This window comes from Petromyzon marinus, chromosome 56 (genome assembly GCF_048934315.1).
Source record: "Petromyzon marinus isolate PM22_M1 ecotype Great Lakes invasive population chromosome 56, UKy_Petmar_22M1.pri1.0, whole genome shotgun sequence".
Taxonomy (NCBI): Eukaryota; Metazoa; Chordata; class Hyperoartia; order Petromyzontiformes; family Petromyzontidae; genus Petromyzon; species Petromyzon marinus.
The window spans coordinates 9,845,877-9,872,583 of NC_133722.1; the positions used below are offsets into that span (position 1 = coordinate 9,845,877).

The 26,707-nt window shown below is 54.5% G+C and overlaps 1 protein-coding gene across 6 annotated transcripts in view; it reads left to right on the forward strand.

Annotated features, from left to right (window-relative positions):
- The first annotated feature begins 5,270 nt into the window (after window positions 1-5,270).
- The window catches only part of MBD5 (methyl-CpG binding domain protein 5), a 34,016-nt gene continuing 12,579 nt past the window's right edge, over window positions 5,271-26,707 (forward strand). For 3 of the 6 annotated variants that reach the window (XM_032975616.2, XM_076052551.1, XM_076052550.1), the window contains exons 1-6: window positions 5,271-5,384; window positions 15,666-16,625; window positions 17,740-17,842; window positions 21,100-21,307; window positions 21,474-22,936; window positions 24,555-25,683. In XM_032975616.2, coding sequence (XP_032831507.2) covers window positions 16,501-16,625; window positions 17,740-17,842; window positions 21,100-21,307; window positions 21,474-22,936; window positions 24,555-25,683 — 3,028 coding nt within the window. In that variant the 5' untranslated portion in view covers window positions 5,271-5,384; window positions 15,666-16,500. The other 3 variants (XM_076052548.1, XM_076052547.1, XM_076052549.1) reach the window with 3 other exon arrangements.

Genomic DNA, 26,707 nt, shown 5'->3' on the forward strand with positions numbered 1-26,707 from the left:
GACTTTTACCAAAAGAACCAAAGAGAAACGAGGCGGGGCTTGCGACGACATCCCCGGACGTGACGTCACAATCAAAGGCGCGCGCTCCACACGTGGCAGTCGACGTCGTCTTTGTTGTTACAGCAGTTGGCTGGAGGTGGCGAACCGGAATGTTTATGGTGGAGGAATCAGATGACCTTCAAAGCTCTTTTTTTTTATTTCCACAGCTATCCAGAATCCTCATCGGTAGTGCGGGGTTAATGTGAATACGTTAATACATGAGTGGGCTTTGCCTGGTAGGATGAGGATGGTTTAGTGTTGTAGTTGTACGTGTTTGGGTGATTTGTTTAACACGTCGTCTTTCGCGAACAATATCCCCAAAAAATGTTTGGGTTAGTGTTGAAACTGGAGGATTTCTCCACAAATCTGGCTGTCACCTGATGAAGCTAGCTGTAATTACTGGCGAAACGTCGCACTCATTGTACTAGTAATGAACTGGCAATTGGCACGTTCTGTTTACGTGACAAACCTTACTGACTAGCCTTTTTGCCCGTCCAAGGACGGGTGTATTTAAATAAATCTGAAACTTGCAAGCGAAAAGCTGCCCGTGACGTGATATTTATTGCATCAATTCGTGTGCAATTTGTAACGCCGCGGTGACACAGACTTGCTTCAGTTATAAAGGTTATAATCCCTTGTTCATCACGACGTCCTTTTTACTTCGATGTCTCAACAGCGTTATGGAGATCACGTGACGTGATGAGGGTTCTGCTTTGTAGTGAGGGTTGTAAGTTGACGCCGAGGAGGGGGGAGGAGGAGCCTCGCCCCCCCCCCATGTGGAGTGACGTCATGCGCTGGAAGACGTCACCTCTTCATAATTATTAATGTGGGGGCTGTTCCGATGCGGAGTGACGTCATCTGCTCATTAATGAGGGGGGTGCTACATGTGGAGTGCCATCACCCGCTTATGATTATTAATGAGCGGGGGGGGGGGGTCCATGTGGATGACGTCACCTGTTCATGAGTATTAATGAGGGGGGTTGGCCGACGTGGAGTGACGTCTCGCACGGGACACACAGACATTCTTGGCTCATAGTAAATTGGCTGTGTCGGGTGGTGGCGGGTTTAACGATATATTTACACGATCTAACCCAAAAAACCTTGTCATGGATTTGGGTGATTTGTTGACCTCTCTTGCACGTGGCAGTCCTGTAGTTTTGTTGTAATGTTTGTCGTTGTAACATTCTTACCCTCCCCGACTGGACATCTGTGAAAAAGAGCTTCATAGCTCATCTGATTCCTGCAGTATTAATGTCCACGTGATAAGCCACTTTCTTGAGCTATCGTTTGTGGCCAGGTCGCTTCTGAAAAATAAGTTAATACCTCAGTTGGTTTCATCTGGTTAGATCAGAATAGTTTAGTTTCATTTGTATCTTTTTAAAGTGATTTGTATACCTTTTCTATACGTCCCGCTGTTTTTGTTTTTTTGTATGTATTGTAACGTTATGACCCGTACCCCTACTGGACGTCTGTGAGAAAGGGGTTTATAGCTCATTGGATATCTCCTGTATAAATAAATATTCTGATTCTGTCTGGCCTGCGATGACGTTTCAGGCAATGGCCCTTCATCGCTCATAAATATAGAGGTTAGATAGATGACAGTGTGGTTTTTAAAAAGTTGGAAGCTGCACTTTAGACCATTGGGGCCTGATAAAAATTATATTTGTCATGTTAATATTTATCTATGCATATATATTGAGTCACAAACAAACCTTTAAATAAAAAAATAATACTAATTACAACTAAAATAAAATAATTTAATGTGAGGAGTTTTTTGTTTGTTAATTTGTGCTTATGCACCGCTGCCAACGCAGCAGAAGCACATCAAATAATTTATCATCAAATTTCGTTGCATGTGTAGAGGTGTTACGGGAGGGTGACACGCGGTTGTAGGGCGGTGGCCACAACCACATCCGCTACGGCCACCACCCTGGGGGGCTGTGGGGGACGCTGTGATCCCTCCCAGCCCCACCCCTCAGAGAGGGACAGTATAAAAGGTGGAACCCGGGGAGCTGAGAGGGAGTTCGACTCAAGCAAGATGAAGAGCCAGTGAAGAAAGAAGATCGACTAGCCAGACCCTGGAACTCCTTTGGCCCGCTGTCCTTCTGAGGGCCGGGCAAAGCAAGCCAGGGTGTGACACCAGAGCCGCGTGGGCCGATGTCCTTCTGAGGGCCGGGCTCGTGTGGCTGGTGAACGGGACCTGCGCCGAAGCTGGGCCAGGTCAGATAGCCTCCTGAGAGAGGACCAGGATAGAGGGAACCAGGGAGCTAGCGTGGGCTAAAGCTCGGGGAACGTTCCCTCTATAGAGTACGGGTGAAGAGGCCGTTACCTCTTCAAGTATCAGATTCGCCACTGTAATTGAAGCGTCTGTAATAAATACGTGTTGCCTCAAGTGAACAGTCTCCGACGTCAATAAGGCCACTACACATTTAATGTTGAACAATGACCAGGAATGTATAAGCATGTGGCTGCAAATGATAGCTCAACTTCGTTGGCGATTGTTCAACTTCGTTGAGCTATCATTTGTGATGGCCAGGTCGCTTCTGAAAAATAGCTATATAGTAGATCAGTGGGCCTTATTTGGTCAAATAAAATAGTTAAGTTTTCACACGGGTCTCTATCAGTGGATTTCTGTGGGCCTCTATAAGTATGGATCTATGTGGGTCTGTATGGGTCTTCGTGCGTGTGGATTTCTGTGGGTCTCTATAAGTATGGAACTCTGTGGGTCTGTATGGGTCTCTGTGAGTGTGGATTTCTGTGGGTCTCTATCGGGTCTCTGAGTATGGATCTCTGTGGGTCTGTATGGGTCTCTATGAGAGGATTTCTGTGAGTGTCTATGGGGCTCTGAGTATAGATCTCTGTGGGTCTGTATGGGTCTCTATGAGTGTTGATTTATGTGTACTGTATCTCTATGGGTGTCTGAGTATGGATCTCTGTGGGTCTGTATGGGTCTCTATGAGTGGGGATTTCTGTGAGTGTCTGTGGGTCTCTGGGTATAGATCTCTGTGGGTCTGTATGGGTCTCTATGAGTGTTGATTTCTGTGTATTGTATCTCTATGGGTGTCTGTATGGATCTATATGGGTCTGTATGGGTCTCTGTGAGAGTGTGCATTTCTGTGGGTCTCTATGAGTATGGAACTCTGTGGGTCTGTAGAGGGTCTCTATGAGTGTGTATTTCTGTGGGTCTCTATCGGATCTCTGATTATGGATATCTGTGGGTCTGTATGGGTCTCTATGAGTGTGGATTTCTGTGTCTCTATGGGTGTCTGAGTATGGATCTATGTGGGTCTGTATGGGTGCCTGTGAGTGTGGATTTCTATGGGTCTCTGTGAGTGTGAATTTCTGTGGGTCTCTGCGGGTCTCTGTGCATATGGATGTCTGTGGGTCTCTGTGGGAACACGCGTTCAGAATAATTGGCCGATGCTATCCATTTCCGCGTGATGATGATGAACCACTTCGTAAAGCTATCATTTGTAATACGCAGGTTGCTTCTGATAAAGAGCTGTACAGCAGCTCAGTGGGGCCTTACCGGGTAAAATAAAAAGTTTAGTTTAGCTTTTACTTACGCAAATTGTACTTGTTTTTCTCTACGATTGTTTGAATCTTTATTTATTCTGGAGGAATCCGATGAGCTAAGACGGTCTTGTTCACAGATGTCCAGTAGGGGGCACAGCGTTAGCACGTCAAAACAATACACAATGAGAATCATCTTGATTTGAAGCTTTCGTGACTGCAGGAATCCATACTCTTTGATTCTTTCGGTGAAGCATGGTCTACAGTCATTTTGCTGTGCTTTTTTACACCTGATGAAGGAAGCTTGTGTTGCCTCCGAAACGTCGTGATTTAATTTAGTTGTTTTCATTTTTGTTTTATTTAATTTAATTTTATTTTTACAGAAAGAACCAAAGAGTATGGATCCTTGCTGTCACGAAAACTTCAAATCTAGATGTTAAACCACCAAACTGAAACCTTTTTACAAGGAATCATGTCTGCATTAACCACAATGCTTGTGGTCAGAATGCAAACAAAAAATATATTCTTATAATACAGTAATACCTTAGATTGCGAACATAATTCGTTCCGGAAATGTGTTTGTAATCCAAAGCACTCGTATATCAAAGCACTCGTATATCAGTTGTGATCACGTGACGCTCGGCAGACAAAGCGTAAACGTACTACTCGTATTGCAAGACCTCGCTCGTTTATCAAATTAATATTTATTTTTAAAAAAATTGCTCGTCTTGCAAAACACTCGCAGACCAAGTTACTCGCAATCCAAGGTTTTACTGTATTTGCATTAAATTTTAATTTAAAGCTTTCGTGACTGCAGGGATTGATATTCTTGGTTCTTTCGGTAAAGTCACGTTGATGGGAAACAATAAAATAATAAAAATATATAATAATAAAATTATCACGACGTTTCGACTGCAACACAAGCAATCATCAGGTGTGAAAACCACAGCAAGAAAATTAGAAAAAATAAACAATTTCAACCGAGAAGACGGATTCTGGCTTAGCAATCATTGGAAGGATTTGATCAACCATTTCGCGTCTTAATTTATTGTTCACGCTTTTGGTGGCTTTCAGACCGCATCCATTATTTTCGTCTCCCCCCTCCTCTTTTCCGAACATAGATGGACTCGTCCATCTGAACAAACTGCCAAATCGCTCTCCGTAGTGCTGACGTTAAAAAACGCCACTTTTTTCAAATTTTCTTGCTGTGGTTTTCACACCTGATGATGATTGCTTGTGTTGCAGTCGAAACGTAGTGATAATTTTATTGTTTTATATTTTTATTACTTTTTTTGTTTCCCTTCTACGTGATTTTACCGAAAGAACCAAGAATATGAATCCCTGCAGTCACGAAAGCTTCAAATCAAAATGTAAACTGATCACTCAAACACATGACGTCACCGCAAACCATCGACAACCATGACATCACGTCACCGCGACCGATTACGCTTTTTTGACGTCACCGCAACAACAACAACAACAAAAACCCCTTACCGACATCCCAACGGTGACGGCAACCGCCGGGCCATCGACGACACCGATGACATCACGCTCACGCCACCGCCCGAGCCATTAAAACAAAAGGTGACATGACGTCATCGCAAGGCATACCTCCGCCACCAACACCGCCACCACCACCCCCTCTCAGTCGCGCGCGGTGCAGTTTGGGACCTCACCCCCACCCCCATAGCCCCGCCCCCTTCTCCCTCACCCCGCCCCCCTCCCCCATGCGCATAAAAAAACTCCATATTCTGGCAGCAGGCAAGCAGGCAGGGCAGCAGGAGACGAGGTGAAAGCAGCAGCAGCAGCAGAAAGAGGTGGTGGTGGACGAGGTGAGGAGATGCGTGTGTGGGGGATGTTGACGTTGACCGACTGACCGCCCCCCCCCTCTCTCTCCCCCTCTTTTTTTGTTGTTGTTTTGTAAAAGCCATCGAGAGAGAGAGGAGAGAGAGGAGAGGGAGGCGGCGCTCGCCGCCTCTCTGGGCCCAGAGACTGCTGTGTTGTTGAGGTTGCTGTAGGAGTAGAGGTGGTGGACGAGGTGGACGAGGTGGAGGGAGGAGGTGGAGAGGCATGACGGGGTAAGGAGGAGGAGGAGGAGGGGACACCTCCTGACCGGCTGAACCTTTTGTTGACCCAAGGATTTTAGGAGTTTTTTTTTGAAGGGTTCGGGCCCGCGGGGAGTGTTTAGCGACGAGTGGAGGAGGAGGAGCCTTGATGAGGGAGGTGGAATGAGGTGGACGAGGTGAGCGGAGCCTCGAGCCGTGTGATAGGGCCTAGGGGGTGGGAGGAGGAGCAGGGGGAGGGGGGTCTCCTTGGGTCCCAAAGATTGGGGCCTGGGGTCGGGGTCGACGAGGAGCGGGACGAGTGCGATGAGGATGTTTTAATTTGGTCTCTCGCCGCCTTTGTGTGGTGGTTGTTGTGGTGGTGGTTGTGGTGGTGTTGGTTGCAGGTGTTGTGGTGGTTGTGGTGGTGTTGGTTGCAGGTGTTGTGGTGGTTGTGGTGGTGTTGGTTGCAGCTGTGGTGGTGGTTGTGGTGGTGTTGGTTGCAGCTGTTGTTGTGGTGGTTGTGGTGGTGTTGGTTGCAGCTGTTGTGGTGGTTGTGGTGGTGGTTATTGTGGTGGTGGTTGCAGCTGATTTGGCGGTAGTGGTTATTGTGGTGGTGGTTATTGTGGTGGTTGCAGCTGCTGTGGTGGTGGCTTATGTGGTGGTGGTAATTGTGGTGGTGGTTGCAGCTCTGGTGGTGGTTATTGTGGTGGTGGTTATTGTGGTGGTGGTTATTGTGGTGGTGGTTGCAGCTCTGGTGGTAGTGGTTACTGTGGTGGTGGTTATTGTGGTGGTGGTTGCAGCTCTGGTGATGGTGGTTATTGTGGTGGTTATTGTGGTGGTTGCAGCTCTGGTGGTGGTTATTGTGGTGGTGGTTATTGTGGTGGTGGTAATTGTGGTGGTGGTTGCAGCTCTGGTGATGGTTATTGTGGTGGTGGTTGCAGCTCTGGTGATGGTGGTTACTGTGGTGGTGGTTACTGTGGTGGTGGTTGCAGCTCTGGTGATGGTGGTTACTGTGGTGGTGGTTACTGTGGTGGTGGTGGTTACTGTGGTGGTGGTTGCAGCTCTGGTGATGGTGGTTACTGTGGTGGTGGTTGCTGCTGCTGTGGTCATGGTTATTGTGGGGGTGGTTGTTGCTGCTGCTGAGGCGAGGACTGCACTGTAAATAACAAGGCCCCAAGTTTGAGGCCCTTCATCTTTTCCCTGTGACACTTTCCCCCCTCACCGCCTCCCTCACCGCCCCCCCCCCCTGGTGGGACTCGCGAAACCCGGGGCAACCCGGGGCAACCCAGGGACCCCAGGGCCTCGAGTCATCGTCAACCCATCCTCAACCCATCGCGCCTGATCCAACTAAAGTCTTGCTCCCGCCTCGTTTCCCCGAGTCTCGTGCTGTCATCTGGGACCAGCTATTGGTCTTGGGCTCTTGATTCCACAGGCCCCTGGACCTGTGGAACTTGAGTCCTTGCTTTTAACCAGGTTCGTTGTCACGTGTACGGTGACACGGTCTGGTCTCAAGCTTTAACTACGCTCGTCTTTATTGGTGGCGGTGTTGAGCCCCTTTTCCGGTTTCCACGTTCCGAGCTGTAGCCGCCAGTTTCCCTCGTCACCTGGGCTTGGGCTGGTTCCGCGGTTGTAAGAGACCCGAGACTGGGGTTTGGATCTGTGGCTCCTCCGATTAAGCGCGATTGGCTCCGTGACGGTGTGAAAGAAGTTCAATGTACGTCCGTCTCCGATCTTGGTACCGAGTCGCTGGCCTTTCAAGTCTGGTCACGACTACAACCGGTGCAACATTCCCTAGTTCCTGGCCCTGGTTCCCTAGGACATTGGCTGTCGTTGTACTTTGTCATACGTGGCCCTGCATATTTAAGTCTGTGTTCTTGGGTCTGTTTCCATGGACCCCTGCTGTTTGGTCCCTTGCTTCCTGGTCTCTGGTTTGCTTCTCTCCAATTTTCCGGTTCCCTCTTTAGTAGACCTCTGATTTAGCACGGTTGGCTATGTGCGGTGTGAAATAAGTTGAACGTACATACAGACAGTTTAACACACAGTAGTAGGCTTTCGCGACCAATATCCATAATCAAGCTTTTTTGGGTTAGATGGCATGAATATAAATATGTCGTTAAACCTGCCACCACCCGACACAGCCAATTAGTAAGATTTTGTCAGTAAACAAAACATGCCAATTTGTTACTATAGTATTTGGTTCTTTGGGTAAAGTCACGTAGGTATAAAATAAAATTAAAATAAAATTATTTTAAACCAGTCACGAAAGCTTCAAATCAAGATTGAATTTGTTACTTGTTCAGCACACCGGTGTGTTGGAGAGCAAACCCACAACATTTACAATTCGAGTACATACAGACCTGGGGCTTGTTGAGACCGAAATTAAACTATTTAGTATTTTGCCAGGTAAGGCCCACTGAGCCATGTATGTTCTTTTTCAGAAGCGACCTGGATATCGCAAATGATAGCTCAACAAAGTGGCTCATCATCGTGTGGTCCACACCTGATCCAGACCTAGTCTGGACCAGGTCTGGATTGTAGGTTAGATCCAGGAGAGAGTTCCGTCGTGGAGGGAGAATGTTTGATGCGCATAAACCTGGCAGTGCAGTTTTGGGCCTGGTCTTGGAGACCTTGGGGGAAGTCGAGAGAGTTGCGTGTCTGGCACCATGGCCATGGTGGCCGAGATGTTAACTTCCTCGCCTGGTACACGGCGGTCGTGGGTTTGATCTCGACCCTGATGCCTGCTGTATATTTATTTGGAGTTTGCTTGTCTCTCTCCTCGTGGTCGTGTGGATTTTTCTCCGGGACCTTCGCTTTTTTCCTTCAACATTTTAGAAACGTGCATTTAGAGTATTTGGCTGCTATACATTTCAATTTTATATGTCAATGCATTGAGCTGTCATTTTATGATGGGCAGGTCGCTTCTGATCGAGCTATACAGCTCCGGTAGTTTTTAGTTTATCTTCTCGGCGACAAGCGAGGCCAGTTTGGTCCATTGTGCCAATGATACAGGGAAGCTTTTCGGAGTCTCAAAGCTTCTTCACAGGAGAACTGCTCTGTGTGTTTAGCTTGTTGACCCCCCCCCCCCCCCCCCGCAACTCCGACCAGCACGGTTGGCTACGTACGGTGCGAAAAGAAGTACCAACGTACAGGAGGGTCCCTTGCTCCATTGGGATGTTTGGCAATTCCATGAATAAGTGGGTTGGCTTCGTGTGGGAGAGAACACAGCATGCATCCGAGGTGTGGGGGCTGACTCTGAAAACTACCGTCTGGACGCAGAATTGGCGATCACCAATCCAACCACAACCACTAGCCTGGCTCAACTTGAGTGCCACACTCTCCCTGCGCCTTGGACCGCTGGCTCTAAGGTGGCGGGGGGGGGGGGTGTCACTCACGTTCACCAGGCACGTAGGTGAATTTGCACTCGCGATCTGTTCGCCTCCCCCCCCCCCCCCAAGCCGTTGCCATCGCTCGCGGGCGTTGCGATGGCAACGCTCCAGCTGGCTCCAGTCCACGAGCTTATTTCGTAGCTCCATCTCCACGTTGGACGCTGCCTTGGTCGCGTTTCCCTCCTCTTGGCTCGGCCATCGTCGGAGCGAACTTTCCTGCCCATATCCCACTTGATACTCTTCTTGAGTCGACACATGCCTCGCCCCAGGGTACGCTCTCAAATCCGTGTGTTTCTCTTCCTGCTTAATGTGTGTACATATGCCTGTTGACCTTCTTTTGCACCGTGCATATTCAACCGTGCTAATCGGAGGTGTCTTAAGTCAAGTTCTATGCGTGCACCCCCCCCCCCCCTCTCTCTCTATGCTTCTTTTACATTTTATTCTATTCTCTTTCGGTTGCTTTCATGTTTCTGATCCATAAAAGAACACTAAAACGGTCTTCTTTCCGCACCATGGTCTTTTATTTATCATCGTCACGTTCAGCTTCCCAGGAAGCACTCCCCCGCTCTCGTCCACCTACCTCCCTCCTGTGTGTCCATCAATTTTTTGGTCCCAAAAAATCTCCTTTCAACAACCGCACCGAGTACGCGTGCTCCGCCGTGGCTTCCCAGTCCCTCCCGAACGATCTCGGCAATTGTTGCGCGAGTTTGTTGTGCTCGACTTTTTTTTTCTTCTTCTTCGCTAATATTTATCTGGAGCCCAACTTTTCGCCGCCTACCTTTTTTCGAAGCCCCCCCCCCCCCCCCCCCCCGTCGTTTCTTCTGCGGCAATTCCCCGCGTTCAGCGCGGTGGCGGTAGTGGGATGCGTTCCTGAAAAGTGCCGCGTTAAGCGGGAAACAATTTTACAAAGTCAAGGGAAACCGATCGAGTAATTTAATCTTCATGTCATGAAATGCAATATTGCATTGTATTGTATCGCGGGAAATTGTATCCACACTGTGCATTATGTACACGACCACCATCTCTCCTCGTGTGTGCGCGCGTCTTCGTCATCTCTGCCGTCTGCCACGTTTTAAAACCAGGTATCTCGTCCTGGCCGGGTCTGCCACCAAGCTTCCGGTGCGCGGGCATCATCCCGAACCATGGTCAAATGAACCGCCAACACCTCGCTGCTGATCTCGTCAAGGAGCTATAGACCGTCATCAAGCGAACTCCGGGCGTCTTCCTCGTAGCAGCGGCTTTTTGGCTGCTCGCCATCGAACAAAGACTGTGGTCACCGCGTCGCGTGCCTTCGGACGCGCTTCTGCGGCCGTCTGGAATGCTTTTCCAATATTAGGGAACCATTGGAGCCATGTACTTTTCAATCATCAAGATCGACGAACTAATTTCTTTCGAACTCCTTTTTGTGTTTTAGTTTTTGTTGTCTTTGCCCTGCACCTCTGATTTCGCACGGTTGGCTACGTACGGTGCGATAGAAGTGCAACGCACACACTTCCATACAATCCACTGCTGGATGAAGGCCTCTCCCAAGCCGTAGCCATATCTCACGATCGTTTGTTAGTGAATCCTCTTCATCCTCTATGGGACATGAGGCTGCCGCGTCTCGCGATGCTGCGGTGCGTAGCAATCCATCCGCTCCGTGATCTTCTTGTTATTCCTCCGGTGATGCTACTGCCTTTTTGGTTGCCGCTCCGATAAAAGTCTTCGCCCAAGCGCGTGGATAAGCACGGGTTCCTTCTTCGCATTCGCTGCGTCCGGGAACAAACCGCTCCCCGTAGCGCGGCCTGCTGGTCTTGCCGGGCCTCGCAAGCCAAGCAGACGCTGAGACCCGTTCGTTCCCTCGGATGGGAGACTGCCTCGGCAAGAGCATGCGTTCGTAGACTCGGGCCAGAGAGGCTGTGTGTGTGTGTGTGTGTACGTAGAACTTCTTTCGCACCGTACGTAGCCATACCGCGCGCTAATCGGAGGTACGGGAGGAAGGGCAAACAAACTAATACACAAAAAGCACTTTTAAATAAATGAGTTTTCAATCTAGGAGTACGGCAGTGAATTTATTGCTCAACATTCCTCAACAGTTAATGTGCCTCTTTTCAATTGAATCCATCTGTGTGGAGGTGTTGGCTCCCTGTCCGCGCACCCCCTTTGTGCATCGTGGTTTTTAACCTCCAGGTTTCTCCGCTTGACGCAAATGGAGCCAAACTTTTTAATCGCGTTCCCTGCTGTAGCAGGACCCTCCTTCGGTAAGGCCTTGAGACTCCCTTTTTACTCGTGGCTTTTCTGAGTAAGCGAGTGAGGTCATTGTTTTTCAGGCGAGTGCAGTCTGCTGAGGGTGGTGTGATCTTCATTTATTATTTAAAGGTGCAAGCAACTTTCCCCAGTAGTTTTCGATGAAAAAAAAAGTCAACCGGACGTAATTTTGCGACTGCCAACTCCGTTTTTTTAATCTTCCCCACCACCTTTCTCTGCATTTCAGCCTTAACTCGTCCCTTGGGGGATCTAACAATGCGTCGATTTAAATTATTTCAAAATCCATTCCTTGTAAAAGTTTCTAAAACGCTACATTTTTTTCCCTCCGATTGTAATCCCCGATCGGTGCTACCATCGAGGTAGAACGGTGGACCGTACTTCGCTCCCAACCTGGTGATCTCTTAAGTTCGATTCCTAAGCCACGGCTGACGAAATAAACATCGGTTATGACCGTCGTGCGGCCGAACCGTTAACTCTCGCTGGCAGAGCAGGTGGGGAACGTGCCCACACGCTGGCACCGCCATTCCTCCGCTGTGTGGGGCGGAGGTGGCGCGAAGGGATTTCTGATGTAGCTCCGCTATATCCGCTTCCGCGAACCCGTCGTTTGACGCGAGGTTGTCGTACGGCTCCGTTAGAGATCATAACGGATTCTCCAAGAGCACACAACTGTTGTCATCACATCTACCCTTCTATTTAAGGAACTAAACAGGAGTAGATTTGAAGCTTTCGTGACTGCAAGGATTCATGCTCTTTGTTTTTTTTTCGGTAAAGTCACGTAGGTAGAAAATAAAAATAAATGAAAACAACTAAATTGAATCACGACGTTTCGGAGGCAACACAAGCTTCTTTCATCAGGTGTAAAAAGGGTACAGCAAAATAACTGTAGAGAGAGCTATTTGTGATTGATAGATTGTTTTATATATATACACCTGATGAAGGAAGCTTGTGTTGCCTCCAAAACGTTGTCATTTAATTTAGTTGTTTTCATTTATTTTAATTAAATGTTTTACCTACGTGACTTTACCGAAAAAAAACAAATAGTTATAAACAGGAGTACTTCTCCACAAATCTGTCTGTCGCCTGATGAAGCCAGTTGTAATTACTGGCGAAACGTCGTACTCCGATGGTAAATGTTGTGGCTTGGCTCTATGCTGTACTAGTACAGCACACCGGTGTGCTGCACACCGGTGTGCTGTACTAGTAACGAATTGGCACGTTTTATTTGCGTGAAAAACCTTACTAGTTGGCTGTGTCGGGTGGTGGCGGGTTTAACGACACATTTATATTTACGCGATCATGGATAATATTGGTCGTGAGAGCCTTCTACTACTGCGTGTTAAACCAGCATCAAAATATAAGAATATATTCTTATAATTGATTTTATTTGGATTGTTCGTCACATCTCGCACCTCCAATTTAGCACCGTTGGCTACGTTTGTTGCGAAAGAAGTTCAACATACGTACTGCTTCTGACGACCCTAGACGCCGATTGTGCAGTTGGGATACATTTAGTTGGGGGGGGGGGGGGATTTTTTTGAGCGTTTTAAAGAAAGGCCAAGTTCGAGTTCTTTTGACACGTAATGAGAAAAGTAGACTGAATATAAATGTTATTTTTTACTGGGATTGTAGGTATCACAAGAAGCCAGGCCAGCCGGCGAATTACGTTTCACCGAAAGCAATTGGATTGCAATTGGGAGCATCCACTGTACGTATGTATGTATGTTCAACTTCGTTTGCGCCGTACGTAGCCAACCGTGCTAATCGGGCTTTGCTAATGCAGAGTTCTTGAGTAAATATCACGACGCAGAGCTATAAACTATTTTACATATGATTTTACCAGGTGAGGCCCACTGGCTATCACAAACGATAGCTCGACAAATTGGTTTGGCGTGTGGACATTAATCGCAGCCAAATAATCGATGAAAGCATCTCAAATGTGGAGGGAAAAACCGGAGAACCTGGAGAAAAATCCACGCGACCACGGGGAGAACATGCAAGCCCCAAATATACAGGCGTCGGGGTTTAACCCATGACCTCCTGTAAACCAGGCGAGGGAGTTAACATCTAGCAACCGTGGCGCTGAATGGAAGGAAGGCCACAATCGCCGGCGTCTTTGAGAAACGGCGCGGCACACTCGGAGGGTCCGAACGACGCGTTGGTTTTAAAAATCTCTCGTTACGCTCGTGACAATCGAGGGTGGACCGTATATTTGTCACGTGGGCAGCTTAAATTCGACCCCGCTGACCACCAAACGGGTGCGCCGCAGCCCATCGGCGGGTCACCTGCTGTGGGGTAAAGTGTGGGTGCGAGAACCGCTTCTTCCAAAACGTCGGGCCAGCGTTGAAAGAGGAGGCCAAAATACCCTCCTGGAGGTGCTCCGGAGAAGTCCCTCTCTGGAACTCCCTCCTCGTGGAGGAGCTTAATAATAATAATAACGATGTAAATTTATAAAGTGCCCTCAAGCAATCATTCTCGGGGCCGCTACGCATGGAAAGGCAGAACATGTTTAACAACAACCAAGTCGAGAAGGAGAGACGCTTGAAAATAACCAGAGAGAGACATTTTTTTTTAGGCGCGATGTGAACATTTGTAAGTGGCGCCGCCTCGCAAGTCGTGACCCCCTCGAGAGGGGGCTACAAGTTCCAGAGTTGTAGTGCAGCAATTGCAGAGGCACCGTCGCCCACCCCCAGGTGTGACGTCTGGAGACCGTGAGACGGTGAGCAATGCACAATCTGAAGATCTTGATGGCCCAAGGAGGTCGTTAATGTAGGGAGGAGCAAGTTAATTTATTCCAGTTGTGGCGTGAGAAAGGAATAGCAAGGCTGCACATTTAGCCGTTTTTTAAGGTTGCGTGTTATTTGGTTACTTGTAAAGTCCTGGAGCCCGCCACAGGCGCTCGCTAGCAGCACCTGTCCCCAGGCAGTCTGTTAAGGCTATACGGGGGGGGGGGGGGGGGGTCTTTGTGTGTGTACGTTTGTACGTGTGTGTGAGTGGGGAGGGACAGTGTCGTGGTTGGTGCTGTGCGCTCCTATGACCCGAGTTTGATTTCCACTCGCAGCCAACACCAGTGACGATGATCTAAATCGGTCTTGGGCCTCCCCTAGGTCCACTCAGCCTCAATTGAGTACCTGGTGGGGTGTGTAAACATCGCCACTTGGGAGACAAAGGCGGCCCGGCGTGGCGCCGGCCACCGGACCCCCTCGTGTGCCGCTGCGGCCTTCATAGGTGCTGCTCGCTAACAGCGCTTGCCCAAACACTCTGTTCAGGCTATACGGGGGAATTTTTGTCTTTATGTTTTATGTGCGAGTATGTGTATGATAGCATTCACTTTGTCGTCGTTGCATGGAGCGATGGCACCGGGTCTCTCGGTGTATTATTATTATTATTACTGCGACGCCACAGGATCCTGAGGAGGTGGCGGAATTTTTTGTGGGGGGGGGGAAGGCATCCGCCCGGCGGTGGATTGACCGTGGCTGGCTACTGACGACGACGGTGTGGAACCGACGTTGCTGGCTGCGATTGGATTTGTGCCGTTTGGCGGGCGGCCCGTTACATTCACCCCCCCTCCCCCCCCCCCCACCACGCGCGCCACTGCAAACTCGTTGGCTCGTCCCCCGATCGGCGCCTCCGTCTCGCCAGTTCCACGGGCCGCACCTTCACGCGCCGCTCTTACTCTTCGTCTCGCTGCCGCCGCCGCCGCCGCCTCCCGCGGCGTGCCGTTGTTTTTAGAGTTGGGGGGGGGGGGGGGGGGGCACCGTGCTAACACGTGCGCCTCCTCGGCAAGAAGAGCCTGGGTTCGATGCCCTACTCGGGGTGCCTTTTTTTGTGTGCGGAGTTTGTATGTTCTCTCCCCTGCTCTGCTCTGCATGGGTTTTCCTTTGGATTCTCCGGTTTCCTCCCATAGCTATAAACAAAAATAATACCCTGTAACAATAGTCAGTCTGGTGTTGGCCAAAACCACATTCCGTTGCTGAAAAATTATCTGCAAAGTTACTCAATTGGGTTTAGACACCGCAGCATCCCCCAAGCGTAATAATAAAAGATGCGGGGCTTTACTCCTTAGGCGTGTAATGATGATCCCTTTCGATTTTACCGATTCGATATGCTGACAGTGCACGCGTGGAATGGTGCACGCGAGATTGGGTTTCGATGCACACAGTCTATTGCTTGCAAATTTACCTTCACGAGAATTGAATGAACAAGACTAGCAAGATGACACCCGCCCTGCCCCCCCGCCACGCTTGGCATTGGTGGGTTGATGATATTGGAACCTGTGCAGGGGGCCTACTCTGGGTTGCCTCGACGCTTTGTGCACTGGGACGGCCTTTTAATGGCTGCCCGCTATCAGCAACGGCCTCCGTTCAGCGACGTGCGTGGCCGTGCGGAGGATCTTTCCGTGTTGACACATCCGCGTTTGTTTATATTTAATTTCCAGGTCTCTCGCTCTTCCCGCGTGCCGTCATGCCGTCCGGCCCGACAAAGGGCCCTCTTCATCCGTGCCGCTCCGCGCGGCCCTGACGAGGAGGCAGACCAACGGATCCGAACCGGACAATCGGACGCACCGGCGCAAACGATCGGGGAGACGAGAGGGGCGATCCGACCGGGGCGATCCGACCGGCACGGCCGGCTCGGGGCCTGGCTTCTTCGTCACCATGGCTGCCGCCGCATTTCCCGGCCGGCGGTGGCTTTGGCGTTGACGAACGGGCTGAGACGCGAGGCGCCGCGTCGGCGTCGGCATCGTCTTTAAATCGCCGGCAGGGTGTGGCGGTGCCCGGCGATCCACCGTCGCGATGACGCTTTTGCCCCCGCACCGCCGCTGAGCAGCCGGCATTGGTTCGGCCGGCGTGGTGGTTGCGGAGGGGTGTTGGCTGGGGTGGGGTGGGGTGGGGGGGGGGTGGGCAGGGGAACGAGACGTGGAAGTCCGAGAATCGTCTCCGACCGATCGTCGTTGGCGGCGGCGGCGGCGGCGGCGGCGGCGGCGGTGGGTTGACGACGGCAGCGAGACGTCCGAGGGGGGCGCCGCGTCTCCGGCCGTCGCGTCGCGGCGCCAGCTCGCGGGGGGCGAGCGCGCCAGCATGACGTGAGACGCGGCCCGGGCGACGGGCGGGCGACGGGCGGGAGAGGACGAGAGCGGGAGAGGACGAGAGCGGGAGAGGACGAGAGCGGGCGAGCTGGAAGGGAGCCGAGAGCGAGAGAGGGAAGGAGCGGGTTGGCGGGTTGGCGGGGGGGCGGGGGGGTGGCGGCGGCGGCGACGCAGCCGTCACGGCGACATGAATGGCGCTAAAGAGGGCGAGACGTCCGGCGCTCACGAGGTGCTGGTGGTGGCGGCGGCGGCGGCCATGGTGCCCGTCGGGTGGCAGCGCAAGGTGGAGTCGCACGCCGTCACCTACACCAGGTACAAAGATTCCCCCGTGTCGTCTTTAGCAGACTGTGGGGGGGGGAGCCGAGCGCTGTTAGCGAGCGGCACCCAATGAAGGCCGGCACGCGAGGGGGGTGGGTGGGCCAGCACCTCGCCCGGCTGCGTTTGTCTCCCGAGTGGCCATGTTTACGCACCTCGGCAGGTACTCGTTTGAGGCCGAGGTCGATCTCGGGGAGGGCCGAGGTCGGATCGGATAATCGTCACCGGTGATGACCGTGAGCGGGGTATCAAACCCGGGTCGCGGGGCTCGGTAGCGCGGCAGCGCGTTAACCGCTGCACCACCACTCGCCATACATCAGGTGCGGCCGTGGCAACAGCAGCTACAGGTTGCCGTACTTGACGGCTTGGTGCGCACGTGTACGCCCCTTTTGTGGTTGGTCAGCAGTCGGGTGGGTCGGTGGCACACCGTGTCAATCCACCACAGCTCGCCCCGTATTCTCATACAGGCAAAGTGAGTATAGCCGTTTCAATACGGGCAACAAAAATTAAGTTTTGTCTTTGTGTTTCTCCCTTGCGATGGGACTTTGTAGGATGAACGTTGTGATTTATAAGTGGCACGGGGTGACCAATAAGGTGTGAATTGGTTTGTAATAAGGTAGGGCACTGATCAGGGGTTGACGGGCATGTTCAGTGGTGAAGACATCAAGCCTCACAGAAAGAAGTGCCTGGATTCGATGCCCAACTTGCGCGTTTTGCTCTTGGAGTTTGTAGTTCTCGCCCACAATTTTGTTTGGGTTTCCTCCGGCTTCTCCAGTAGCTAATGGACAGGCACGCACACACACACGCACGCACACACACACACAATGTAATCGGTATTTTCCAAAAACATCGTAATGCTAAAAATAATTATCAGTAAAAATTTACCCATTTGATGTTAGCGAGCACACTTGGCAGCAACATCGCCTCCCCCCCCCCCGTCCTTCCTTGCCCCCTCTCTGCAAAAATAAAACTTGGCAGAACCCTCCTGCAAAAGATTATTGAGACTCGTTTGAGCCCTTCCTGCACAAACAAGCGTAGGTGTCGCGATAACTAACAATCGGGCTGCTACCACGTGGGGGTGGGGGACTCTTTGTTCTTTGTCCGCATTCAGTCCCGGAGGCAGCGTGCTGTGCTCCATGGAGGAGGTGAAGAGTTACCTGCTCGCTGACGGCACCTGCAAGTGTGGCCTGGAGTGCCCCCTCGTGCTGCACAAGGTGAGCACAGACGGTCCGGGACCCTACCATCGCACACGGTCCAGGCTAGTCTGGGACCCCCATCACCCACGGTCCAGACCCATCTGGGACCCCCATCACTCACGGTCTAGACCCATCTGGGACCCCCATCACACACGGTCTAGACCCATCTGGGACCCCCATCACACACGGTCTAGACTCATCTGGGACCCCCATCACACACGGTCTAGACTCATCTGGGACCCCCATCACTCACGGTCCAGACCCCATCTGGGACCCCCATCACTCACGGTCCAGATCCATCTGGGACCCCCATCACACACGGTCTAGACCCATCTGGGACCCCCATCACACACGGTCCAGACCCATCTGGGACCCCCATCACACACGGTCTAGACCCATCTGGGACCCCCATCACCCACAGTCCAGACCCATCTGGGACCCCCATCACCCATGGTCTAGACTCATCTGGGACCCCCATCACACACGGTCTAGACTCATCTGGGACCCCCATCACACACGGTCTAGACTCATCTGGGACCCCCATCACTCACGGTCCAGACCCATCTGGGACCCCCATCACCCACAGTCCAGACCCCATCTGGGATCCCCATCACTCACGGTCCAGACCCCATCTGGGATCCCCATCACTCACGGTCCAGACCCCATCTGGGACCCCCATCACACACGGTCTAGACTCATCTGGGACCCCCATCACACACGGTCTAGACTCATCTGGGACCCCCATCACTCACGGTCCAGACCCATCTGGGACCCCCATCACCCACAGTCCAGACCCCATCTGGGACCCCCATCACACACGGTCCAGACCCCATCTGGGACCCCCATCACACACGGTCTAGACTCATCTGGGACCCCCATCACACACGGTCTAGACTCATCTGGGACCCCCATCACTCACGGTCCAGACCCATCTGGGACCCCCATCACCCACAGTCCAGACCCCATCTGGGATCCCCATCACTCACGGTCCAGACCCCATCTGGGATCCCCATCACTCACGGTCCAGACCCCATCTGGAACCCCCATCACACACGGTCTAGACTCATCTGGGACCCCCATCACACACGGTCTAGACTCATCTGGGACCCCCATCACTCACGGTCCAGACCCATCTGGGACCCCCATCACCCACAGTCCAGACCCCATCTGGGACCCCCATCACACACGGTCTAGACTCCATCTGGGACCCCCATCACTCACGGTCTAGACCCATCTGGGACCCCCATCACACACGGTCCAGACCCATCTGGGACCCCCATCACACACAGTCTAGACCCATCTGGGACCCCCATCACTCACGGTCTAGACCCATCTGGGACCCCCATTACTCACAGTCCAGACCCATCTGGGACCCCATCACACACGGTCTAGACCCCATCTGGGACCCCCATCACACACGATCCAGACCCCATTTGGGACCCCCATCACTCACGGTCTAGACCCATCTGGGACCCCCATCACACACATAGTCTAGACCCCATCTGGGACCCCCATCACACACATAGTCTAGACCCCATCTGGGACCCCCATCACTCACGGTCTAGACCCCATCTGGGACCCCCATCACACACAGTCTAGACCCCATCTGGGACCCTCATCACTCACGGTCTAGACCCATCTGGGACCCCCATCACACACAGTCTAGACCCCATCTGGGACCCCCATCACACACAGTCTAGACCCCATCTGGGACCCCCATCACCCACGGTCTAGACCCCATCTGGGACCCCCATCACACACAGTCTAGACTCATCTGGGACCCCCATCACTCACGGTCCAGACCCATCTGGGACCCCCATCACACACAGTCTAGACCCCATCTGGGACCCCCATCACTCACGGTCTAGAGTCTAGACCCATCTGGGACCCCCATCACTCACGGTCTAGACCCCATCTGGGACCCCCATCACACACGGTCTAGACCCATCTGGGACCCCCCATCACCCACAGTCTAGACCCATCTGGGACCCCCATCACTCACGGTCTAGACCCCATCTGGGACCCCCATCACTCACGGTCTAGACCCCATCTGGGACCCCCATCACTCATGGCCGGAGCTCGGCGTTGCCGCCATAATCTTTGTTTGTCGCGACGCGCTACGACATCGTGGCCGCGTGGGGTGTCCGCGGTTGTGCTGCCGTGTGCGGCCTCTTGCGGTGTGTGGTTGTCCGACGTTTCGCTGCGCGTGCTGGGAGCTTCTCCAGAAAGGAGTTTCCGAAGCCCGGATGTTTTTTTTATATTATCCTTCGGGTTCATATTCTTGGTTCTTTCGGTAAAGTCACGTAGAAGGGAAACAATAAAATAAAATAAAATTTTCTTGCTGTGGTTTTCACACCTGATGGTGATTGCTTGTGTTGCAGTCGAAACGTCGTGATAATTTTATTGTTATATTTTTATTTATTGTTTCCCTTCTACGTGACTTTACCGGGTGTCTGCTATCCCAGCTTAATAGAGAAAGTAGGCGTTTTAATAATACAAATTATTTGCTACGGCACCTCGGTGCCAGATATTGGCCGGAAGGCAGTTTGGGCAACCTGAGGCACACATCGGAGAACGGCCGGATAGTAATCTTCATGGCCTGACGATTATTGCGAGCTTACTTTGGAGCGTAGCATGCGAACCGCTGCAGGACTGCTGCCCAGACACCATATACTGACCCGCAGAGTCGCATACTGATACAGAGACGCATACTGACCCACAGAGATGGACACAGCGACACAGGATGACCCGCGTACGAATGGACCCATACGCCAACAGGCCTGTGCAACAACGGGCGTCAGCACAGCGCTTGTGCCTGGCTAGGTGCAACTGTCAGGTGGCCACGTGGAATGTCAAAGGCTCGCTGATCATGGCAGGAGGTCACACGGAACAGAACCAGCAGGCGCCATGGGTTGATCGACTGAGATGACCGGCAGATGCGCACCACCTGTGCTGCTCCCTACTGTACCAACTCGGTGTGACTTAGCCATCTCAGGCGCGCTCCGCTCTTTTAATGAGCATCGCACCTCCGCCTTTCATTGTTGTTGGAGGGCGCTACCTGTACACAATGGCAAAGATCCCCCGTATAGCCTCGGCATACTTTGTGGGGTAAGTGCTGTTATTGAGCACCAATGAAGGCCAGAATGGTACACGAAGAGGTGGGTTGCCAGCACTATGCCCGGCCGCCTTTGTCTCCCCAGTGGCGATGTTCTCACACACACACACAGACCCATACACAATCTCCCTCCCTCGCCCCCCTACCCCACATGGGTCAGGTGTTCAACTTTGAGCGCGGAGCTGCGGTGCGGCCGCGTTCGGCGGAGGACGTGAAGGCGGACGCCGACATGACCAAGCTCTGCAACCACAAGCGGAAGATAATCGCCATGGCAACGCTCCACAAGAGCATGGAGACGGGAGGGCACCACCACTGCCACCACCATCACCGCACCACGACCGCCACCGCCATGGTGCTCTCTTCTGCTGGTGAGTGGGCCGGTGGGAATCGCTGCGCGATCGTTGTGGTTGGTTGGGTGGATGCGGTGGATGGGTCGGATGGAGAGAGTGAATTGCCACGCACCGAGCCACTCGTACATTTGCCCGCTCGCCACCATCGCCACGGCGCCACCGCTGATCTCCTCTCCCGTTGCAGGCGAGGGCGGCGTGCGTCCCGCGCCACGCAGCGCCGGGTCCGGCGCCCGCTCCGGCCGGGCCAAGCCGGGCACCGAGTTGCTCTTCCCCTCGTGCCTCTCCGCGCGCGCCAACTCCTTCCTTTCGCGGCTGCGCGCCGGCCACGGCGCCAACGCCGTGCGGCCGTGCGAGGCGGCGCCCGAGCCGCCCGTGCCCGCCGGCGCCCGGCCTCGGCTCGGCGGTTCCGAGTGGGCTCTCGGCGGCACGCCGGAGCCCCAGGACGCTTGCGCCGGCGGTGCCAGCGCCGGTTCGTCCGGGGGCCGCCAGCGAGTGGGGAGCGGCGAGCGTGGCCAGCGGTCCCCGTACTACGGCAGCCAAGGTAGCCTCAGCAGCGCCGCCTCCTCCAGCAGCTCGTGCTTCTTCGGCGAAGGCGCCACCTCGCCCTGCGCGGAGTCGGTTGGCAGCCCCGACGCCTACGGCAGCCGGTGCAGCCCGGGGTTCTGCCCCTCGGCGGCGGCGGCGGCGGCGGCGGGAGGGCTGCTCCCCGCGGGCTGCCCGCCAGCGGCGGCGGCCGCCACGAGCCGCGCCGGCGCCGTGCCGCACTCGCCGACGCTCACGCCCAAGAGCCCGTTCGCCAAGAAGGCGGCGCCGTTCGGCCTCCCGCTGGCGGAGCACGCGGCGGCCGCGGCGGCGGCGGCGGCGGCCGCAGCGGCGGCCGCCGCGGCCCATGGCTACTATGGCGGCAAGCCGGCGTGCGCGCTGCGCCGCAGTCCTATTGGCGGCACCGAGAAAGACCCGCTCGGCATCCTGGATCCCATCCCGGCACGGCCCGCCAATCCCGGCGGTGGCGCCGCTACCAGCGGCGGCGCCAGCGGACAGTTCATGAACCCCACGGCGTTTGCGCTGCCCTCGCCGCTCAACGCCACGCCAGTGGTTGTGCCGTTGCCTAGCAACCTGCCGCTGCCGACCGCCATGAAGCACGGCGGCGGCGGCGGCGGCGGCGGCGGCGGTGGCGCGGGAGGAGGGGGCGGTGGCGCCGGATCGGGGGGCGGTCACGGTAACCATCTCTTGGCACGGGCGGCGGCGGCGGCGGCGGTGGCGGCGGCGTCGTCGTCGATGATGATGCCGACATCCGCGTCTCAGCACCTTCACCACCACCAGCAGCACCACGTGGGCTCGCCGGACGGTTACCACGGCGCGGGGCCCGCGGGCTGCCGCGCCGACGCCTCGCCTCAGAGGCCGCGCTCCGGCTCGGGGTGCGTCGAGGGTGCCGGCGGTGCTGGCGGCACGCGGGGTCCGGCGGCCCGGTCGCCCCGGCTGAGCGGGGACACCAGCTACAAGGAGCTGGCGCCGTCCATTCTCATCGGTCTGCCTGGTGCGGCGGCAGTGGCGTCGCACTCGTACGCCAGCAACCACCACCAGCAGCAGCAGCAGCAGCAGCAGGGAAAACAACAGCCGGGCCTCCTGGGCACACCACTGTGCCAGGTGCGGTGAAGGCTCGCTCGCGAGGCTGCGCTGTCTGGTTTGTTGTGGCGTAGCACCGGCACGTGTGTGTGTGTAGTCGTGTGAAAGTGTGTGTGTGTGCGTGTGTAGTCGTGTGAAAGTGTGTGTGTGTGCGTGTGTAGTCGTGTGAAAGTGTGTGTGTAGTCGTGTGAAAGTGTGTGTGTGTGCGTGTGTAGTCGTGTGAAAGTGTGTGTGTGTGTAGTCGTGTGAAAGTGTGTGTGTGTAGTCGTGTGAAAGTGTGTGTGTGTAGTCGTGTGAAAGTGTGTGTGTGTAGTCGTGTGAAAGTGTGTGTGTGTAGTCGTGTGAAAGTGTGTGTAGTCGTGTGAAAGTGTGTGTGTGTGTAGTCGTGTGAAAGTGTGTGTGTGTGTAGTCGTGTGAAAGTGTGTGTGTGTGCGTGTGTAGTCGTGTGAAAGTGTGTGTGTGTGCGTGTGTAGTCGTGTGAAAGTGTGTGTGTAGTCGTGTGAAAGTGTGTGTGTGTGCGTGTGTAGTCGTGTGAAAGTGTGTGTGTGTGAAAGTGTGTGTGTGTGCGTGTGTAGTCGTGTGAAAGTGTGTGTGTGTAGTCGTGTGAAAGTGTGTGTGTGTAGTCGTGTGAAAGTGTGTGTGTGTAGTCGTGTGAAAGTGTGTGTGTGTAGTCGTGTGAAAGTGTGTGTGTGTAGTCGTGTGAAAGTGTGTGTGTGTAGTCGTGTGAAAGTGTGTGTAGTCGTGTGAAAGTGTGTGTGTGTAGTCGTGTGAAAGTGTGTGTGTGTAGTCGTGTGAAAGTGTGAAAGTGTGTGTAGTCGTGTGAAAGTGTGTGTAGTCGTGTGAAAGTGTGTGTGTGTAGTCGTGTGAAAGTGTGTGTGTGTAGTCGTGTGAAAGTGTGTGTGTGTAGTCGTGTGAAAGTGTGTGTGTGTGTGTGTAGTCGTGTGAAAGTGTGTGTGTGTGTGTGTAGTCGTGTGAAAGTGTGTGTGTGTGTAGTCGTGTGAAAGTGTGTGTGTGTGTGTGCGTGCGGTGGTTAAGTGGTTACATACCCGGCGAATATTTGAACCGGTGCTGGGCCTCCCCTCGGTCGACTCGGCCTCAAATGAGTACCTGGTGCGATGTGTAAACATCGCCACTGGGGAGACAAAGGCGGCCAGGTGTGGTACTGGCAACCCACCCCATCGTGCGCTTTGCCGGCCTTAATAGCTAGTACGTAAAGCTACAAGGGGAATCTTTGAATGTGTGTGTGTGTAAGAGATTGTGTGGGTAATTACAACCTTTTGGTTTCTTCATTGCTTTCGGGTTCCCTGACACTGCTCAAAATCATTTAGGGTCTCCACGATGGCGAGCATGCCCAGGTGAAGCTGCTTGCCCGGGAGTCGGAGCCGTTCCCTGTCCTACAGAGCATGTCCTCTGTTCCCCTACACTATTTTACATCATCTTTGATCACGTGGTGCGACAAACTCCACACAGAAAGGGTGTCCGAGTCGTCGGGAAGTGAACCCAAGGCTTTCTTGCTGCGAAGCCAACAAGTGTTATCACTGCCGCTACCCTGCCGCGCAAACATAACTTGCTAAAATCCCCCCCTCCTCCCACTCACTCACTCACTCACTCCCACTCTCACTCGTTTCTACTTCTCCAGGTGCTGAGTCAACAGAACCCGACCTCCTACCCGGCCAGCAGCCTCCTGTCGGCCGCCGCCAAGGCCCAGCTCGCCAACCAGGGCAAGCAGCCCGGCGGCACCGACCTCCCGAGCAAGCGCGGCGTCTTCCAGGGTGCCGGCAGCGTGCTGCTACCCGGCGGGGACGGCGCCGGCGGCCCCGTCGGCGCAGCGCCGTCCCTGCGCGAGCGGCTGAGCGGGGGTCACCACCGGCGCCACCGCGCGCCGCCGTCGTCGGGCCCCACCGCCGCCGACGTGCTGAGCATGCTCCGCCAACAGGTGCCGCAGCAGCAGCAGCAGCAGCAGCAGCAGCCGGCGCAGCAGCTGATGCACCAGCGGCAGCAGCAGCAGCAGCAGCAGCAGCAGGCGCCGTCCGACGGGCGGGCCGGCTCGCCGCAGGTGCTGTGGCGCGGCGGGCTGCTTGGGAGCCACCCCATGTCGCAGCTGCTGCAGAGCATGAGCTCGCAACAGGCGAGCGCCGGTGGCGTGAGGGCGGCGGGCAACCAGCTGGCTCCGGCGGCGGCGGCGCCGGCGGCGGCAGCCGAGGTTGCCTCCCCGGACGACGCCGGCACTGCCGCTGCCGCGAAGGGTCACGGCTGGGACTTGGACGGTGCCGTCGCCGCCAGGGTGAGCGTGGACGAATGCGGCGCCGGCAACGGGGTCGTTGATGGCGCCGGCGGCGCGGTGGCGACCGCGCGGTCGAAGGGGGGAGCGAGCTCGCCCGGCCGAGCACAGGAGCGTTCCGTGGGCGTGAGCGGCGCTACCGCCGTTGCCACCGCCAGCACGGCCGCCGCCGCCCAGGCCACCGGCGAGAACACCAGGACTCGCGGGCACGAGTGGAAGGACTCTGAGGAAGAGGTGGGGCTGGATCTGTCCCTGCCGGAGTCGGGCGCCGGCGAGAGGGGGGCGACCCCCGTGGACCGGCTCCCAACGCCGTCGCCAGCGCCGGACGGAACGGGAGAATCCGCGCCGGGTTCGGCCGCGCCGTCGCCCGTCCTGCCCGCCGGGGGGACCGGGAGCGCCGGCGGCGAGGACCCCGCGGGCGACGCCGGCGCGGCGCAAGCGGAGGCGCCGGATTGCGCCGAGGCCCGGCGGGACACGACCGTCGCCGGTTGGTGTATTGTTAGTTGGATCTCTCTCTTCTCTCGTTCGTATGCAACCCTTGGCAGGGTGGCACTTGTGCCTTGGGGGCAAGTGGCCCCTCTCTGTGTTGGAGCTTGTGGGATCTCTCTGCCCCTGTTCTGCACTGTGTGAGTGGCGTTTGTATGGTCTCTCCCCCTGTTTTCCACAGTGTGTGTGAGGAGAGTGGCCACGTGGAATGTTCGAACGTTCACTGCAGAGGCTGCCACTCCTGTAGGGAGCTGGACCGGCACCGCTTGGATCTATGTGATATTTGGGAGGTCCGGTGGACTGGCTCTGGTTTCATTCACCATGAGGGGTGGACAGCCCTCTGCTCGGGACAGGAGACTTCCAAACAACAGGGAGAGTGGCTCTTCTTCGGAACAAAAGAATGAAGGGGGTATGGGAACTTGGCGGTGAGGTGTGGGAAGCGGTAAGCCCCAGGCTAATGCGGGCTCACTTCCCCATCAACCAGAGGCGTGAAGTGGTGATGATGCTGATTGCTTCCGTCCCCAGCGAAGATGAACATTGGTGGAGGGATGTAGGCAAGGCTGATGAGTCCGATGCGTTCTATGACCTCCTATCACAGGTGCTAGCTAAAGAGTGGCCCCTCGGGATAGTAATCCTGTTGGGTGACTAATGCCTGAGTGTCATGATCCTGGGACCTGGTCTGGAGTGATTGGAAGGCATGGGCCAGATGAGCTCAATAACAACGGTAGGAGGCTGCTAGACTTCTCTGAAGCCCATGGGCTTGGAATCGCCAACACGCTGTTCCGTTATGGGCGCATTCACACAACATCATGGATGCATGCCGGGTCCAAGCAAGAACATCTGCTGGACTACATAGTGACGGAACAGTGGATGCGGGCCCATGTTCTTGACACCAGGACCTACTGTGGAGCTGATCTGGCCACTGACCATCGGCTAGACTCTGGTGGTGGGTGTACACCCAGGACCCCATTCAAACCCACAGTGGCCTCGTCTCGGCTAGCTGATGAAAGTTGCAAGCGAGAATT